The following is a 19,390-nucleotide window of genomic DNA, read 5'->3' on the forward strand; positions in this document are numbered from 1 at the left end:
AAGTAAATGAATCACCCACATATATAAAAATATTTCATAACACAGACAGATGGGTATGGATTTATACATGCAGAAATTTACACACATATACACAACACACATAGGTATATAAAATATGGTCTCAGAATAAGAATATATGTGTGTACAGCTATACTGAATTCTTGGTGGTATGTTGTAGAACCCCTGGGTAAGTTTTTATGGATTTGATTTATTGGCTGACTGAGTTGATTCATTATTTGTATATGATTTTTTGCTGCTGGGTGGTCATAATTTACAATTCTGGACCTAGTTAACTCTGTGGGTGCCTAGAGTTTTCTGTATGAACATCTCCAACTATTGTTTAAAGAAATAAATGAAGTGGACTTGCTTGAATGAGCAATTTACTGATGAGGAGCAAAATACGGTCAGGCAGGCAGGTCATAGAAAATAGCTTTCAAAAAGTCTTTGTAACTCACTATACCATCATATATTTTCTTAGTATATATACAATAATTCATACATCTTACAGACAGCTGAAGATCATCTGTGAAATGCTGATCACAATCTTTTTCTCTTATTAGAATTCAGTGCTATTCTTTTATTATCCTACTTGTAAATCTCTGGTAGATTTGCTGGTAGGCACAGAACAAGATATTGAAGAAGCATGAAAAATCAAAAAGTACCTTGGCTTCATTTTGGTATAAATGAAACATGACACTTACTTCCAGAATCAGACTTTTAGCTTTGGCAGTTAGCAGAGCTGTTCTTTTCCCATGACACAACCATGTCTACTAGAGCAGTGGAATACAACTGTTTTCTGTATTTGTTTACTAGGAAAAAGGGACTTCTCTTGGTGTCAGCATGGTCACAACTCTTCAGGCAGTTTGGGATGTAATGGTACACTCACTGCCTGTCACTTTTGCAAATTATATCATTTGCTGCTGTAAAGTCCAGCTGGTGTACTTTGGGACAAGGGCAAAAATATGAGAAGAGCCAGAGCACTCAAATTACAATGCCTTCATTAGCTTTTAAATATACACAGATTAAGAATAGTTGTAATTTGCAAGATTTCATGTACTGTCTCCAAAGATGATTTGACTGTTTACAGCTCTAAATACTGGATATGAACTTAGTAAGACAAATTCAGTAGTGATTCTTTATGTGTTCCTACCAAATTTCACATGCATGTCTTCCATTGTGTACTTTTTTACTTAAAGCCATTGGTCTGTGGTCCGTAGGTATTTCTGGGATTGCCTGTTGAGAAGAAATACTGCACACTGCCAACATAAATTGTTCATAGCTGGAGTTTTCATTTGCAATGTCATATTAAAATGAAGGGATTGTCCAGTCTTGTTGAGATGGTGGGTACCTAATTTTTTAAAATGCAATGAAGAATTTTGGTAGTTGCCCACAAGGGGAAGTTCACTTCCTTCCAGCCATCTGTGACTGCTCCAGTTACAGACACGTGCAATTCCACATTCAGTGGTGGGACATTTTATTGTGGCTGTGTAATTTATCACAATTCCATGTGGAATAACCGTCATTGTAGCTAAAGTTCTAAACCCTTCTCATGTTTTAAGGAAATCAACCAACCTAACAAAAGAAACCCCTTTGCACATGAATTCAGAATTCAATGTTGTGAGCGCAGCCTCCTTCAGCATGCGTGTCACATCTTAGGAAGTCTGCCTCAACATCTATGAGGGAATGTCTCCTCTGTGTCTCCTTTATCTAAATCTCAAATAACTTGCAAGAAAAGGAGCTTTCAATGACTTTTTAGTTTTTCATGTTTCTTCTTTAATGCTTCTCTCCATCTACACTTTGAAGAGAGTCTTATAGCGATTCCTACTAGAAATTCCTAGGATTGTTCTTGTTTAAGGTTACAATTTGTGCAAGATATGAAGTTGTGTCATATTGTGGTGGATTTGAATGGGATTTTCTTGAGTGATAAAATAACAGAGGAGCACAAATGCTACTGAATGTCACAAGGATTTAGACTTTGAAGACATACACAAAAATCACTGATTTTAGTTTACATGGGTTTGAAATCATCAGATGAGTTGACAAATTCTTGTGATGTATAAATACATTTCTTTGTTCTATCCAGTGTGGTCAGTATTTCTATACATAAAAGGTGTATATTTCTGCATATGTATCTGGATATACAAATACCCCAAAATGCAAGTGAAAGTAATTAAAATAATGTTTGTTTTTTTTTTTTTTAGTCCTTTGCATACACGATTTGGAAAATCATTGCTTTCTGTGATTTAGGGACATGTAAAACAGAAATAAATACAGACAGACTATAACTATGTTATAGTTTACATCTTCTTTCCCTGCTCACCAGTTCAGGCAGTCAGCAATCTGAAACTGCTTATCGATTCTTGAAAAATGTGTGTTTGCAGGTTACCTTTATCTTTCCATTCCTCATGCCTCACATCTCCACTGAAATTTCAGCATTACCAGCTTTCTGAATGATAAAGGACATTTCTCTTGTGCTCTCAAGCAATGAGTGCCAAAGGCAACAGAATGAAATTTGTATGCAACACTGTCTACGCTCCACGTGCGTGTCCATTTATCTCAATAACTGACTGTCATCTTTGTGCCTGTACATCCTACAGTGACAATCAGAGCCCAACACTGCTCGAGATGTCAAATTTCCAGGGATAGATTTCTAGCTGCAGGCAACTGGAGCTAAATACCTCATATTGAGAACACTCTCCTCCTTGTCACTGACCACATTAGAGCCTTTCATGTAGCTTCATATGTGGCTTTTATTTATTGTCTGCTTCCACCCATGGCTTGAACTGCAGTGGTGTTCCCAAGTGATAGGGCTTGTAAGCATATGTGCAATTCAGAATGAATTTTCTGTAATTAAGGAACTTTCTTTGTATATCAAAGCAAGCATGGTGCATGTGCAGCTGCCTACACAAATTTTGCTGCATTTTGGTGAACTTTGCAACTTGTTCAACCATTTGGTCAATACAACGGGGGAATAAATCCTTTAAAAAATATCAGTTATTTTCATATGCATTTAATGTATATTTTTATATAATATAATAAGATTTGGAATCACAAAGGTAAGTGTGTTTTCTGATTTTGGGGGTTATTGGAATTCTGTTATCTCCCAAAAGCTGAATTCAAAGAATGTAATTGCTTCCGCTCATCTGCTTATCAGCGTTCAAACTTACTTCATTTAAGGTGAAGAACTAAAGAATAAAGAATTTCCTTCACTTCCTTAAGAAATGAAAACCAAAACAACACAAAATTCATGAATAATAATGAGCACAACCAGCAGCAGGATAGTGTGCACATATTTCAAGAAAAAGTAATTGCAGCACTTGATGTGAAAATGAGATTTATGTCTTGTGCTGATTTTTACTCTCCACCTGATTGTATCAGTACATGGGAAGGAATTGTAGTCCTTCTGGCTAACAAGCATTAAACAGGCTGGTGAGCAGCCAGCAATACATTACACAGAATGAAGAAAAAAACTAACAAGTCTCCAAATCTCAGAGATTTTAAAATACTGATATAAAACTAAAACACAAGCTTTTTGCATAAGAGAAGGAAATTAGACTAATGGTAATTTTTTCCACTTTTTTTGTGAAATGGAAAACCAGAGATGGCTTGTTGTATTATCTGTAACAAAATGTTTTCTAAGCTATTATTATTAAATCGATAATTCATATTGAAGTATTTCTGTTATCCTTGATTTGTCCTAGATCAGAGGAGGAAAGCTCATGATCACATACACAAGAAAGAACGACGCTGGCAAATACGTTTGTGTTGGAACAAATATGGTTGGAGAACGTGAAAGTGAAGTTGCAGAGCTCACTGTTTTAGGTAAGAATTCCTTTTAGGCTCTATTGATGAAAATGTCCATCTTTTGTTTTTCCTGGTAAGCCTTTTTCTAAACATTATTCTGATCCATTTCCCTTTCAGTGCTGAAATTGTTTTTCTCATGGTTGTGTAAATAGAAGGAAGGCAATGGCTCTGCAGCCCACCTGGGACAATTTTTTCTTATTATAAGATGCTTTTGTATTTAATTCTCAAACTGAGAATAATTCCAGTGTCCATGACTGGATCAGTATTGTGAAATAAGAGCAAACCAAAAATTAACAAGTTTAAGAAGCAGAGGCTTAATTTTTCCTTCTTACTGGAGAGAATCAGAATTACTCTAAATTTGTATTTGAAATAATTATCCATTTATAGGAACATGTGCTGAGTGTTGTAAAACTACAACAGATCTGCTTGTTCAAGTGATCCTATTGATCAAAAAAATATGTTTTCATTTAAGATAGCTGAGCTTAGTTGAAAATTGCATGTTTTGTTGCAACATCAGAAGGGAAGCTTGAAGTCCACCTGCAGTCTCAATATTCCTTTAGCATAGGAGAATTTAGGTGCTTTTTCTTCAAAATATGTCCCATTTTACTTTAAATTAAAGGAGGCTTGAGATAGCTTGATTGTTTCTGGAAAAAAAAAAAAAAAGCTGTTGCATTTTGGAAATGGATGAGACCATCCAAGCTCCAGTTCACAGCACACTGGTTTCCATCACAATGCTGCTGCAGTACTAGTAGCTTGTTGGTGGTTTTATTTTTGTTAAAATCATGTTTAAGAGCTGTCTTGTCTTTCTTTGGCACTTTTATCTGTCTTCCCTACATTGTTGAGCTAGGACTTAGGCAAGAAGACCTGTTCAGAGTTTAGGTGTTTCCTAAATAAAACAAGGTTTTATGCCATCTCAAAATTGTTCAAACTGAATATCCAGGAAGAAAGTGGTGTGTAACCCTTTAGAAGCTGAGGAACTCGTACTAGTTTATTTTGGTTTTGTATAAACACTTTTGAAGCACTAGGGGAGGAAGTTTATTGTCAAACAGAGTTTCAGAACTTTCAAGCAAAACCTAAACTTGAAAGTAAATTGTAATAACATGAGTAAGGTCCTGGCACCAGGTTCCTATTTAACTGTACCATGTAATAGCTCATCACTAGTCTGCTGCCAACCAGGGAGTCATGGGCTGGGCTGTTTGATAACTTAGGCTGAAAAATTACTTCTCTTGCTAAAACCCTGAGAGAGAGGCAGAGCTCTGTCTGGCTTTTTCTTCATCGCTTGTTCCTTTCAGACATATTTCAGATTTTCAGCCTGGGGAAACTAGCAAGGTTTTGTTTTCAAATGAGTCAGTAAAGGTTTGAATTTCTTACCAGCCTGTGTCTAGAAATCTTTAAAACACCCTATTCTTTCAACTCAGACTTGGGTATGCGTGAAAAAGCACAAGTAATATGCTGACTTCATATATTAAATTTTTCTACATTAATCTTCTATTTATGAGGTTTGGTTATTTAGAAGTTGAACTTTTGCTTCTAGGTCTCTGCTTTAGATCAGAGGGAGGATTGCATGCCAGAAACTGTAATATTAGAAAGTTTCAAAGTGATCCTTGTTAAGCTTTCCTTATATGTACCAAATAATCACGTGACAAAGACAGATTCTTAAATCAGTGTTGATTTTCCTTATCCGTTTCTGCATTTCAGTAAGAGTGTTATAAATGGGCAGACAAAAACTCCTGGAAGTCCATTACTCTTGCTTCAGGAAACTGATCTGGAGAACAATGTGCCTCTTGTGGGCAGCACTCTTGGTCTTACCAGATCAGGCTTTTTTCTCCTGCGTATTTAAGTTAAATATTCTTCCCCAAACTACTCCTACTCTGAGTTTGAATCTGGATGTTCCTTTCTTACATTCCGGTTCAGTTTTTTCAGCACCTACAAGAAAGGGGCCAGGGTAGGGGGTTGTCTATATTTGTGTCTTTTTAATTCACAGCTAGATTTATGTCTGTAGATCTCTGTTTTATTTCTCACTTCTTGTATATGAACTCAGGCTAGAACTGACAGCTTCAAGATCAACTTGCTATTTCATTTAACATTATTTCCTACCATTGCCAGCAAAGTTAATTTTTCTACAACACAAGTGTCCAGCTGGTCTGGACATCCTCTAGAACAAAGGAAGATTTTTTTTTTTTAATAAGGTTTTGTTCAGGTCACATTTCCTCTTTGAACCATGAAGTTTTTGTAATATTGAATCTCTGTGTCTGCAAATCCAGAGTAATATTTAGAACTGCTTTTCTCAAACACAAATGTGAGACATGAAGAGTGTGGGATTGTCTCTTTATCCTTCTGTCTGGTTTTTTTTGTGCTCCTGTGAGAAATTTGTGGTGTATTTTTGGGCATTCACACTTCCTGATGGTGCCAATGGCCTCAGACTGTTGCAGTTCCAGGGGGATGATATTTATATCTTTAGTACATACAAGTCAAAACATGCAACTGCCTTCTCAACTCCCTCAGAGCTTTCACAGGTTTATAGACAAAAAGTTCATCTGCCTTAGGCAAAGGAACCTGCCAAACACTCTCCTGTTAAACCTTCCCAGTTCTTTTATGGACATGCTGTTGTCATCTGGTGCTGCTCTTCTACATGGGTCATTCCTGGAATATTCCAGAAATTATTAAAACCACTTTTATCCTTAGGAAGATGCAAACCTTACTGCAGTGCAGCCTGATGTGGAATTATGAAAGCATGAATGGCCCAGCAACCTACAGCTTTGAATCCTATAACAGAAAAGTGTATCAACACCTTTACTGAAATGCACAGGGTTTACCAAAACAACACAGCCTGTACTGAGGTCCCCTTTTTGTTCCAGACAGTCTGAGCATAGGTGTGCAGCAATTAATCTAAACAAAAACTACAGAGAGGACATTCTGGGGTTTTTTGTTTGTTTTACTCCATGTGTGTTGGTGGAAGAAAGAATTGCCTTTCAAATGCAGCGCTGGAAATTACTGCATGAAGTGCTTGCTGCTGCTGACTCCTGTGAGCAAACTCACAGAGGTTCCTGTGCAATCTGGACACAGATCTGCTGGATTAACCCTCGATTTCCTTTCCCTTCCCTTCAGAGAGACCATCTTTTGTGAAGAGACCGAGCAATTTGGCAGTGACTGTGGAGGACAGTGCAGAGTTTAAGTGTGAGGCAAGAGGAGACCCAGTCCCTACAGTGAGATGGAGGAAAGATGACGGAGAGCTGCCCAAAGCAAGGTGCAGTGCTTGCAGTTACCCTTTTTATATCGTCTAGTTTGGTGTGTGATGGGGCCACTCAGTGATTGACAGCTAAAATTTCTTTGTCTTGAATACAAAAGGCCTGGCTTGATCCAATAAAACATTTCTAATGAGCACTGAGCTCCAGTTGAACTTACTAGTTATGTTGAAACTTAAGAACGGCCTGTTTTCAAGTTTTTGTTGTGACAACACCTGACAAATATAACCTAAAATATATAATATAAATATAAGCTAAATTTAACATAAATATAATATAAAAACAATAAGATATAATATAAAATATAATATAAAACAACCAAGTGCAGCCAGTAGTATCAAATACAGATTAATTCTTCACCTGGAGAGTCTTTTGTGATTACTAAAAGTTTTGCAGAATGTATAACAAATAGTAAAAGAGGTTACAACATCAATGAGTATATATTCGAATTGCAGTTGATGTAAAATGTAGTCTGGCAATGTAGAAAGCTGCCTTGGTTATACATGTTTTTGTTGCTAGGTTTCCAGTGAACTTCTTTTTTGGTATTGCTGTAATTCAGGCCAAAAAGTAAAACACACTATTAAAAATAAACACATCCTGTGATGGATCGATATAGAGATAGATTAAATACTCATTTATTTACTTTGAAATCCTAATTATCAGTTTAAAAAACTTCCAGAGAGTGGACTGAAAGAAGAAACAGTTTAACAGGGTTGGATTTGTAAGTTAGCCACTTTTTAAATACAGCTTCTTGGTAATGTAGTCTACAGCTTTAATAAAAACTATCATTTTTAGGAGAAAAATCTACTTACCATAAATAGAAACACATTAACTGCATTATATATAAAAGAGAGAAAAGTGATGAAAGGAAAGAAATTGGTAAAAGGCCACATGGTCCTCCAGGAAAAAAAAAGAAAAAAAGAATTGTGATTTATCTTGAATTTCAAGCATTTCTAATCTTTTTTTGGAACAATATTTTCTTTTCAACCATATTAACAAGTCTGTCATTCAGATGGAGAATAATAAATATTGTTATAATTACTTGTTAAAATAATTCTAACAATTAAAATGTTCTGCAGTAGAGCTTTTCAATTGTGTGCAAATAATATCAAAATAAGGTTTTCAAATACTTGGGTATATTTTGGTTTTAAAACTTTATTTTTCATTATCAATTTATAATTATCTACACTTTTTTTTTCCCTTGTGGGAAATACAGAAATAAGAATATTTTTAGACCAAATCCCCCATGTTTTTACCCTTGACAGAAATTGTACAAAGTTCTGTTATTCATTGTTAACTACTATGTATGTTTAAAGGTACGAAATCCGTGATGATCATACCTTGAAAATCAGGAAAGTTATGGCAGGAGACATGGGATCATACACTTGTGTTGCAGAAAATATGGTTGGAAAAGCTGAGGCATCAGCAACCTTAACAGTTCAAGGTAAGAATGTTTCTTTGCAAAGAATGAGATTGAATAATGTTGTACTAGAATAAGTTGATTTTTCTTTGTACAACAACTCTAGAGATAAAAATATAGAGAAAATACAAATTTGTCTTGAGTTGTATTCTGAGGAAATGGAAACACTTCACATGTAAGATTTTTTAAGCAGTCTTTACAATGCTGGGATGGAGAACTGAATATGTTTTGAATTTCAGTTCTTCAAGTTCAAAATCAAGTCACTTGCAATCGCTATATCTGAAACACAGAAAGAAGAAAGTCAGTGTTACTAAGCTGCATTGTTTTAATTCAAAAAATAAGAGTTGTGAGTTCAAGTATCTGCCAAGTTTTTCCAATTAAATATAGTAAAGAAGCAGTGAATGATAAATCTGTTTGTGTATCTTTTAATACACTAACCCAGACCACTGGAATTCCTGTTGCTTTTTCATTATTGAAGCGTATCGTAGCACTACTGTGTCTTTGTAAGATAAAAATTCAGTGGAACTCAACGAACTAATATGTATAAAAATCCTTCACTGCCTTTATATACACAATCCAGATGTTCACTATTCAGATAATCCCTCTCTTCCTTTCCTGGCTTGCAGACAGGCCATGATGTCATCCTGATGCTTTTTTCTGGGCGCTGATGGTCCTTCTGTCCTTTTCTCTGTTCAGTGGGAATTAGTCATTATGGAGTTCTGGGGAAGTATAGGCTTAAAAGTATTTTATTTGGTAACAGGCCCCTAGTTTGACACATTTACTGTAACAGGAAAGGTCTTGCCCTGAACCTGCTCTCCTTTTTTCCACCAGAAACATTTGGTGTCCCTCTGTTAGGAAAGTATTGAATTCTTTCGTTGAAAATCTCATAAAACCAAGAATTTTGAGATGTTCTGTTTTGTTCGTCCCCATGATGTTTATACATCAAAACTCATACCTTATGTTTGTAAAATAACCAGCTCTCATGCTCAGTGTTGGAGAATAAAGGATAAACTTGTGAGCAGTAAGCACACAAGTTCTTTTCCTTTATCCAAAGGAAAAAGACTGAATTATTTCTTAAATAATAATTTGTTCTGAAGATCACCTCTTAAATCAACTGTTACTACTGTAAAATGTTACTATTAAGAGAATTTGTTTTAATGACTGGTTGAGCAGTTACATTTCTGGAAAGAAACTCTTGGTAGCCCTAATCTTTCATATTCCTATTCAAAATAATAAACAAAAACATACTTGAAATCCCATTTAGCTTAATGATGCTAGTAGATATAAAATGGCTTAAATATGTAGATGTTAGAAATTGAGTGAGATCCTTTTGATAATAAACTGGTATTTTTAAAGAACAAGATCACAGCCTAAGTCCTGATTCATCAAGATGCCAATTTTTAAGTGTTTGTATTACACAGTAGATATTTACAGTGTGGCAGCTTTGCTCTGAGGATATTGTTATGGGATAATTTGTTTCCCAGTGTGAATGGATTACCTCCTGAGCCATTTGTCTGCACTAATGTCTTCATAGGAGGGATTGATGTGAGAAACTGTAATGTGCAGGGACAATTTGTAGTTGGTAACGAAATAAATTATGATCAAAATCCATTTATTAGTGTATCCAAGAGACCAAGTTTATGGGAGGGAAAAAATGACTCCTCTAGCAAATGAATTTTCCATTCAGATTTTTTCACATTTTTCCTCCTTTTTCTGCCTTCTCCTCTTTTTCCCTCCTCTCCTCTTCCCTTGTTAAAACACATTTGTTTTTTTTCCTGAAGGGTCAGCTTTTTGACTGTGCTATATCTAGAAAAGTGGACTGATCTTGTTTCAGTACTAAAATAAGATTTCTCTGACTGTGGACACACAGCTCTATGAATTTTTTTGGTTGATTCATTGCTTTTTTTTTATTTTTATGGTGTTTTTTTCTGGGTGATTCAAGGAATGCAACTAGCAACTCTTTTCTGCACTTTTGGTTATCATCACATGATCTGTTGACTGTAGAGTTTAGTAAATGTGTGTTCTGCAGTGCCAAATTGAGTTCTTTTTGTTGCCTATTTGTAAACAGAGGACTGCACTGCCAATCACAGCTTCAGACATCACAGCTGCCACTGTGCAGGCACGTTAAATTCAGCAAAGGGCAAGGAGGGGGCTTGGCGTGGGTTTGAGTGGGTTCGGGTTATTTGTGAGCTTTGGTTTGGGTTTTTTCCTCTTCGGTATCTCAGCAACAGGCTGTGGTATTCCTGTGCCAGAGGAGGAACATGAGAGCTGTCAGTGTGACCCAAGATGTGTGTCCATGTCAGGAAAGGGACAGTGTCTGTCTGTCAAGTGTGACCGTGTTCACAGGGGTCTTAGGATGAGGGAAGAGACAAGGATCTGACTCCATGTTTCAGAAGGCTTGATTTGTTATTTTATTATATATATTATGTTAAAACTATACTAAAAGAATAGAAGAAAGGATTTCATCAGAAGGCTAGCTAAGAATAGAAAAAGAAGGAATCATAAAAAATGCTTGTGTGTTGGACGGAGAGTCCGAGCCAGCTGACTGTGATTGGCCATTAATTAGAAACAACCACGTGAGACCAATCCCAGATGCACCTGTTGCATTCCACAGCAGCAGATGATCATTGTCTACATTTTGTTCCTGAGGCCTCTCAGCTTCTCAGGAGGAAAAATCCTAAGGAAGGGATTTTTCAGAAGATATCATGGCTACAGTCAAGTGTCTGCACGGAGGGGCTGTGGCAGGGAGTGGAACGTGGCAGGGCTGCAAGCAGTGCTCTTCAGGGCCTCAGGCTTGGCAGCGCTAAGGAAAGGTTTTATCTTTTTCTCTACTCATCATTTCCACTCACACCATGGCTGAGCCCAGTGCCTGTCTCCTGTGGAGGGGTTATCTGGGGCACTCAAAGGTGGAGCGTGCAGCACCAGGGCAATTGAGATACAGAGGTGTGGATGGGAGGTGGTGAGCAGCTATCCTGGTCTCACAGGGAGCTGCCCTGGATCCCACAGGACCCTTTCCTCCTGCTCAGCTCTGCCTCCTGCCTGATGCATGCCCTGCAGGGCTCCCTGTTTTGGGAATGCTTGGGAATGCTGCGCAGGCACAGCCCCAGCGCTGCCTCTGAGCTGGGAGCCAGCCCAGGCCGTGTCCCTGCAATAGGAACTGTCAGCTCTGATAGTTCAGCTCTCCCTCTCTCTCTCTGTAATAAACTGTTAGCTGTAGAAAATACAAGAGAGGGGAGGGAACATAATTTCCATTTTTATGTTCTTCCTGCTCATGGCACTGGCGTCGCAGATGCTGGTTGTTGGAGTCACTGTTTTCCTCTGTACAGGCTCCTAACTTTGGGGACCATAAGCATTTTCTACATACAGATGTTGTATTTTTACTGTGACTTCAGCCATATTCATAAACCAAATTTGCAGTTCTGTACTGACGTAGTGAAGTTTGAACTCTTCCTTTAGAGTTTTACTCCTGCAGCTTAGAAGCATTTCCATCCCTAAAGCCGTCAAGTTATCTTATTGTCTCCTTGGAAAATTAAATAGTTAAGGAAATGTAATCCTGATGTTGTTTCCGTACACCTAAAATTGGAGAGTTCTCTACCCTCTGTTTTCATTTTGCAGCAATGTGTGCTGCATCTGCAAGGCATCCAGAGACATTGCTGAACACATGTGGAAGCATTTCATTCAGGAGATGATTAATTATTAAATAAATACCTCAGTCAATACATAATGCCAGGAAGCAGCCCAGAGTACAATACATTATATTTTGCCAACACTTTATATTTCACCAAGTAGCTGGTATACTTCAGAAAAGGAAAAAATTGCCCAAAAAATGGCACCACTGGAACCAGTGGACTTTTCTCTTGCTCTAGCACTAAGCAAGCTGGATGTATTTATTGTATTTATATTGTATTTGATATATATGCAAGATGCATTTCATGTTGTCTGTAGGTTTCTATTACATGACTTGCTTAGTTTTAGCCTCAAAGCAGGACTGTAGAAAATATTATATATTTCATTACTACGTATATCATTGAAAACAATGTTCCTAAGACACAGAAAATTACCAAAAATGCATACTTCAGTACTAAGAGAAAATTAGTTTTACCGTTAATGTAAATGGAAGTAGGGTATCTTCAAGAATCTGAAAATCCCACATTTAACCATGAAAATGCTCTCAAGCACATCTAAGAACCAAAAGTTTTACATATTTTCACCTACTTCCATTTGCTTTGCTCCCATTCGCAGTACTTAATTTGGCTTGTCTGACATCTAATTTTGCAATAAGTCCGTAATTTCTGGTGCAATGAGCTGTTCTCTCTGAAACACACCAGTGTAAGGCAGGGCTCCAGTGGCAGCCCTGCTCTGCAGCTGGCCAGGAACCATCTCAGCAGTGGCAGTGTGGGTGAGACTCAGCAGCTCAGGTGGCTCAGCTGGCTTCAGGACTTCAGGAGAATAACAGTACTGGCTGTGGGTGACTGGCCAGTCAGCAGCAGATTGGAGTCTTGTCCTTGAACAGGAATCTTTTGAGTTCTTCTTAGCTCTCCCTATTCAAGCAGTGGCTCTGGAGGAGTGTGCAATATAAAACGACACCTAAACCTGCTGCAGCAGTGACTGAACTGTAAAATGTAAATTTTGCCATTCAAAGGCACTAAGCACATTCAGCGTTATCTGTTTGGCCGAGAAAAAGAAGAATTCCTATGGAAATTGTAGCAGCCAGTTCATATTTTACAGTGGCAATCTCTGATTACCAAGCCTTTTTAGATTATGATGTCTTTAATTTTAGGGTTAACAGAGCTTGTCTGCAAGGTAGATAGAGAGTGGAACTTCTGATAAGTGACTCCTGGCTGTGATTTTGCTGTACAGTCAACTGACAAGGAATTTTAATCTGAAAAGGTGGCACATGCTTCAGGCCTGGAATTTCCTCCTCCTTCCACCTCCTCTTTGTGCAAGGTAGCTTCAAGGCACACAGTGAAAGACATTTATTTGATAAGGTTTCTGGAAAGGGCTGCAGATACCACCCGGAATATAAAGGAATAGGATTTGCTCTTTCATCTGTCTGATACCATATAAATGTTTCCACTGTGTCAGGCTGCTGGTACACATTATAAGTTGGCTGTAAGTGTAAATGTATTAAGCATTAAAAAAACAAAGACAAAATTCAGAATTTTATGGGATTGCAGCAATGCTGTTGAGCAATTGCTGTACAGCAATTAATATGCATTGTAGTGAACCCTTCACAGTCTCAGGGCTGAATTTAACCACTGGAATTTTAAAACTAGGATTGGATTTAGGTCTGAACTTGTCTTCATGTTCTCTCTTTAAATCCGTATTTCTTCCTTTGAAAGAACTGTTTTGATGCAAAATTCTGCCTCCAGTCCCTTGAAAAGGGAAGGAAGAATAATGATTGTCCAATGAACTTTGGGATTTTTTTAATTAGTAAACTTTTGGCAGGATGAAGGAAGGAGACCATCTCCTGTGATTTCCATAGCTTAAAGAGCCCATTTCCCCCTTAATGACTGCAGTAAACTCTGATAGCATGTCAGATTTCTATCAAGGATCTGAGGAGTTTGACTGCCACCAATTTCTGGTGAAAGAATAGAAATCTTAAAAGTTAATCAGCAGGAAATGAGAAAAATGTCTGAAGAGGAGATTAGAGCCCTGAAGGTTCTTGTCTTACTGATGCAACTGATGAACACTAAGATTCCTGAAGCATTTCTAAAATGTGCATAAAAGAAGCAATCTCTAAGTATTTTAATGAATAACTGCTTCCATGGTTTTTAAGTGCTAAATGGATTTTGGCTTGGTTTGGTCTGGTCTGGTTTGGTTTGGTTTGATTTTTTACATAGAATCTCACAACAGTGACAACAATATTTTACAGGACAATAACACATAAAAAGTTTTGAGATTCCTTCCTCCAGTTGGGTACTTTGAAACAAGGATTTGAGACAGATGTTTTTAAGCATGTAAACAGGCATCCAAATAATTTGGAGAAACGTTATTACAGAAATAAGTTGAAGCCAGAGGCTTTTTACTGCTGAAAGGGGTTTATTTACTGTATATTTCTCAAAATTTGTGCATTTTAATCACTCAGTGCGAGAATTGAAGCAAGTAGGTTTGTGTAGTGTACTTCAGCACTCAATTAAAAAAAAAGTAGTAAAGAAAATCTGAAGGCTCTTTTCTAGTGCCTGAAATTTCCTGAATCCCATGGCTGTGGAAAAAGCGATTGTTTTTGTATCAGGTTTCACTGCTGCAGACTTAGTGTGACCTGCTGTTCTAAAGATAACATTTCAATAATTCTTTCTTTGGAATAGACAAAGTAGAATTTTACTACAAGTTGTATAATCTGAAGATATTTGGGTTAATTAATAATTCAGAGTGCAGGGAATAATAATTTTAATTGGTTGTTCAGCAAACAGTACTTCTGCTATACATCCATTCTGAAATAAACATCAGCTTTGTTAAATTATGCTGAGCATCTGTAAAAAGGAAATACACACTTTATTTTTGCCTAGTTCATAACCTGTGAATAATACAGTGATGCAGTACAGCCCCTTACTTTTGTTAGTTTACTTGCATCAGTAATTTCTGAATTGGTCTCAAGGAATTTAAAACTGCTGAATAACAGTGCATTCAAATAATTTTGATAAGCTGTTTTGAGTATCATTTGTACTATGAGTTGTGTTTTGTTTGAATACTAAAATACTTTGTTGCTAGGTGCTGAATAACACTCAAGAACTAGTAATAAAGATTTTTTCTGTCTTTATATGTAGACTTGATTGCCTTGTAGGCTCAGGATCAGAATCTTCCAGTATAAGAAAAAAAATTCCTTGTTCAGGCTGAAATGTTATATATAAATTATCATTTTCTGCGGGAGATATTTGCATGCTTCTCTTGTCCTGTGACCACAGACTAATTCCCAAAGTTTGGGATGACTTTTTTTTACCCCTCTAAGTATGAAATAGGATGACAGGACAGAGAAACAAAAACAAAGTCCTCATCTGGATGGATGAGGTTTCTTGTTTAGTTCTCATAAATGCTCGCTGCTCTCCAAACACAGGACTGGAAGGGATTCTCTTTTTTTGTCTCTCTCTGGCCTGTGAGAGCCCACTTAGGACTTGCACCTCCTCATATTAAAGAGCTGCTCTCTCTTTTGACACAGTTAAGGTCACACATTGGGTCTCAGTACAGAGCAGGGAGCTGAGGGCTCTGATTTTGTCCAGTCATCCACCAGCAAAGTCTGATGGCCCTTCCAGACTACCAGCAACTTTTGGTAGCATTGTCATCTTTTGACAGAGGACTGTATGAAAATCAGGCTAAGCGTCCCTGAAATTTTTAGTTTTATTTTATTTTTGCAGATCATCTTTATTTCCTAAAGCATCTTGTTCCCATTTCTGCCTCGATGACAGTAAAAATTCTTGGTGCGTGGTGGATAGCCTGGCTTGCATAGAATGCTTACACATTGTAATTTTTGCTGCCTATAATTAAATTTTGTTAATATGGCACAGTTAGCTTCCTGTTAACATTATTGAAATGTAAGTTGGGATGTTAGTGTAGATTTGGTTGTATCTATGTGGGGGGTATAGCATCCCCAGGAGAAGAAATCCAGGTTTCTTTTGAAATAATACATTTCACTTGAGAGTATTCCTCACTGAGTGCTGCATGCCCAAACCAACATTTTTTAATGATCACAAGTTAGTGCACTGCAGAGATTTATTGTCCTTCCATTTTTAGTGTGTGTTGCTATCCGTTGATCATCATGGGCCTTGGCCACTTCTCACAAATAGCTTTAACTTGTTACAAGAAGGTTGCTATGGATTTCAAGCTCTCCTTTCCAAGAAGCACTCTGTGCTATCATAAACAGCTGGGGAAAAAAAAATCCCACTCAGTTTCCTTTTCAGTTCTACTATCTTCAACTGTAAGTCGAAAAATGCAGTAGGAAGCTCCTAAGAATTCTTCAAATAGTATCTATCTATCATAATCTTTTTGTACTTCTGCACAGTTTATTTTAAATTCATCCTTTTTCACTCTTTTAAAAGGCTTTAGTATAAATATTTGTAGCCACGACTACTTAGATTGCAGCAGTGCCTAAAATTACCTCAGTTCATTTAAAACATGGGGGAAGACAACTTCTCTTCTCTGAAAAGAGAAGCCTGGGAAACAGGACTTCACAGTGTGCCACATTACTCTAGTTTTTAAATAGATGGATTTAGACTCGCCATAAGAGTGCTCTCTAAATTGTGTTTGGTTTATAGTGTGGATTAGGAGGATCCAGAGCAAGGAAGGGGGAAGATAGACTGGGAGAGGAACTTCTGGAAAATCTTAAATCCCCCTCTCTCCCTCTCTGTCTTCTACCTTCCATTTTTCAGATTTCTCTTTGTCACCTCAAAGCAATGACTACAGGATTTATACACATTTTAAACTGTGTACTACATGTATTAACCAGAGAAGTGCTACCTTTAAAAATGCATTGTGAGGCCTGTTTCCACATTTTTGGTTTTTTACCTTAGAAATCTTCATTGAATCCTGCAGGAGGACAGATTCTGATCTATCTCAATTTTTTCCTAGTATCAGTTGCAAAGCAAAAGGTCCCATATGAGTACATTTCACCCACAAATTTTTGTAGTGGGTTCCTCACACATACAGAGAAACATGGACAATTCTGTAGCCCTTTTCATCTTGATTTTTTAAAGGGAAAATTCATTACCTTCTTAAAATAAAGCTTAATATAATTACACAACTGATACACAGCTGAAAAAGAGCCTGATTTTACTGTTCAGCCTTTTGAATCAGAGTTGAGGAAAGAAACACCTCTCAGCTTAAACTAAATGTCAGAATGGCCAGAAATCCATAAGGAATTAATGCCATTTGTGTACTCTTGAAATGAATAGCACCCAAGCAGGAGGTTTGGTTAGTGCACAGATCTTGTGGAGGTGTTTATCAGCAGAGGGTGGAGTTTAAACCACCAAAGACAGGAAGAAGGTTTAGTGCCAATAGGGAAAACAACAAATTGCTTGTTGCTCCCACTGCCAAGCTGGGAGAAGGCGCACTCCTGCTTGCTGCAGGAAGGAGAATCATTGATTTTGAATCCATGGTGCTCGAAGCTCACCTCTAGAATTGATTCTGGAGTTGGTGATGTTGAGTTTCCAGGTTTCCAGGCTGCCTGTGTTATGACATCTGTGTTAGGGGTGTTCCAAAGCCTTACCCTGGCCTGTCTCTGTGCCTGGTATGTGCAGCAGCTCCAGAAGCACTGACATTTCCAAGGCTCTGTCTGTCCTGTCAGCACCAAGGAGTGACACGTGCCTTTTTTCCTGCTCAGACCACTTCCCCTGGAGCTCTCCTGAGTGCACAGAGGCACCAGAACTTTTCCTTTCTTTATGTTTCCAGCTCAGAGGTACAGGCTAAATCCAGCCTGCCAGGCATGTGCCATGTGCTGGGAATGGGAGCATACATCCTGCCCTGCATGGTTAGAGGCAGTGTCAGGATGATGTGAACACCATCATTTTCCAGACTGCAGCTGTCTTGAGGCTTCTGCAGGAAGTGCACAGTGACAAGTGCAGGTGGCAGCCCCTCAGTACCCTGAGAGTGGCACTTCTTGTGCAGGGCATAAACTCCAGCCAGCCCATTTCTCTGTTACTGCCCAGCACGTGCTGTGGTTTATCCCCAGCTGACCACAGTACCACACAGCCCCTCAATGCCTCTCCACCAAATGGGATGGGGAGAAGAATCAGAAAAAAGAATAGCAAGCAAACAAGCAAACAAAACCTAGAAACCTGTGCATTGAGACAAGAACACTTTAATAATTGAAACAGAGTAAAATTTGCTAATAATACTAATTATAACAATACCAATAATAGTAATGAAGAGAGAGAAAAAAGAATAAAATCCAAGAGAACAAGTGATGCACAGTACAATTGCTCACCACCTGCTGAAGGACAGCCAACTTTCCCCTGAAAGTGATCAGCATCTCCCAGTTATCACTAGTTTAAATTCTGAGCAGTATATTTTATAACCTACAACATCCCTTTGGCCAGTTCAGGTCAGCTGTCCCAGCTATGATCCCTGACGGCTTCTTGTGTCCCTCCTCACTTGGCAGAGCATGAGAAGCCCTTGACATGGGATAAGCACTGCTCAGCAACAACCAAAACATCAGTGTGTTATCAACATTATTCTCATACTGAATCCAAAACTCAGCACTGCACCAACTACTAAGAAGAAAAATTAACTTTATCCCAGCCAAAACCTGACTGGTTTTCAGTCTTCAGGCAGAAGAGGGAATGTGAATTAATTGTAAATAAAAATAAATAAATATAAATTTTTTAAAAACTACAAAACTCTTTGAAAGTATTTTGAGGAAAGCAACACCTAATTGATACTGAGATTTTCCCCATGTTCACTTTTCTCTGTGAAACTGAAGCATTCTTACGGGTTTCACTAATTCTAAAGGTGTTCTTAAGATCAGAACTATTTTTCCAACTCTAGTAAGTCACTTGTTTCTGTTTTAATTTCATTCTTCACATTACAATTATAGGAAATAATTAATCTTTTTTTTTTGTTTCCAATCAAATTTTTATCTTTTTGGGTTTGGTAAATTTGAAATTACTGTAGTCACTTGTTCCTTTAAACTTAAGCGCTTCTCTGACAAATCAGCAGCAATATAAAGCACAATTTTTCCACTCATCATAAATGCAATAAACCACCATCACTCCCTTGCTGGGGGTTTGGAGTTGCAAGTCATCACTTTTGATTGGAGACATCAAAAATCTCATGTAAACATTTTACCTCAGCCCCGTGGCTGCGGCGCGCTTGGCGCCAGCCTGCGAGACTTTGCTCAGACATTTGTGCTGCTCTGTGTCAAACTTGCTGCTCTGGGACCAGGCACTGTGAAAGCATTCACAGTGAGCAAGGGTGGCCCAGGCTGGTCCCA

At 37.8% G+C, this 19,390-nt stretch overlaps 1 protein-coding gene across 8 annotated transcripts in view; it reads left to right on the top strand.

Annotated features, from left to right (window-relative positions):
• The window catches only part of ROBO1 (roundabout guidance receptor 1), a 682,041-nt gene that overhangs the window by 590,766 nt on the left and 71,885 nt on the right, over positions 1–19,390 (top strand). For all 8 annotated transcript variants that reach the window (XM_074532705.1, XM_074532691.1, XM_074532716.1 and 5 more), the window contains 3 exons: positions 3,702–3,822; positions 6,913–7,051; positions 8,366–8,493. In XM_074532705.1, the coding sequence (XP_074388806.1) occupies positions 3,702–3,822; positions 6,913–7,051; positions 8,366–8,493 (388 nt within the window). The remainder of the gene's footprint in view (positions 1–3,701; positions 3,823–6,912; positions 7,052–8,365; positions 8,494–19,390) is intronic.

Source organism: Zonotrichia albicollis, chromosome 2 (assembly GCF_047830755.1).
Source record: "Zonotrichia albicollis isolate bZonAlb1 chromosome 2, bZonAlb1.hap1, whole genome shotgun sequence".
Classification (NCBI taxonomy): domain Eukaryota; kingdom Metazoa; phylum Chordata; class Aves; order Passeriformes; family Passerellidae; genus Zonotrichia; species Zonotrichia albicollis.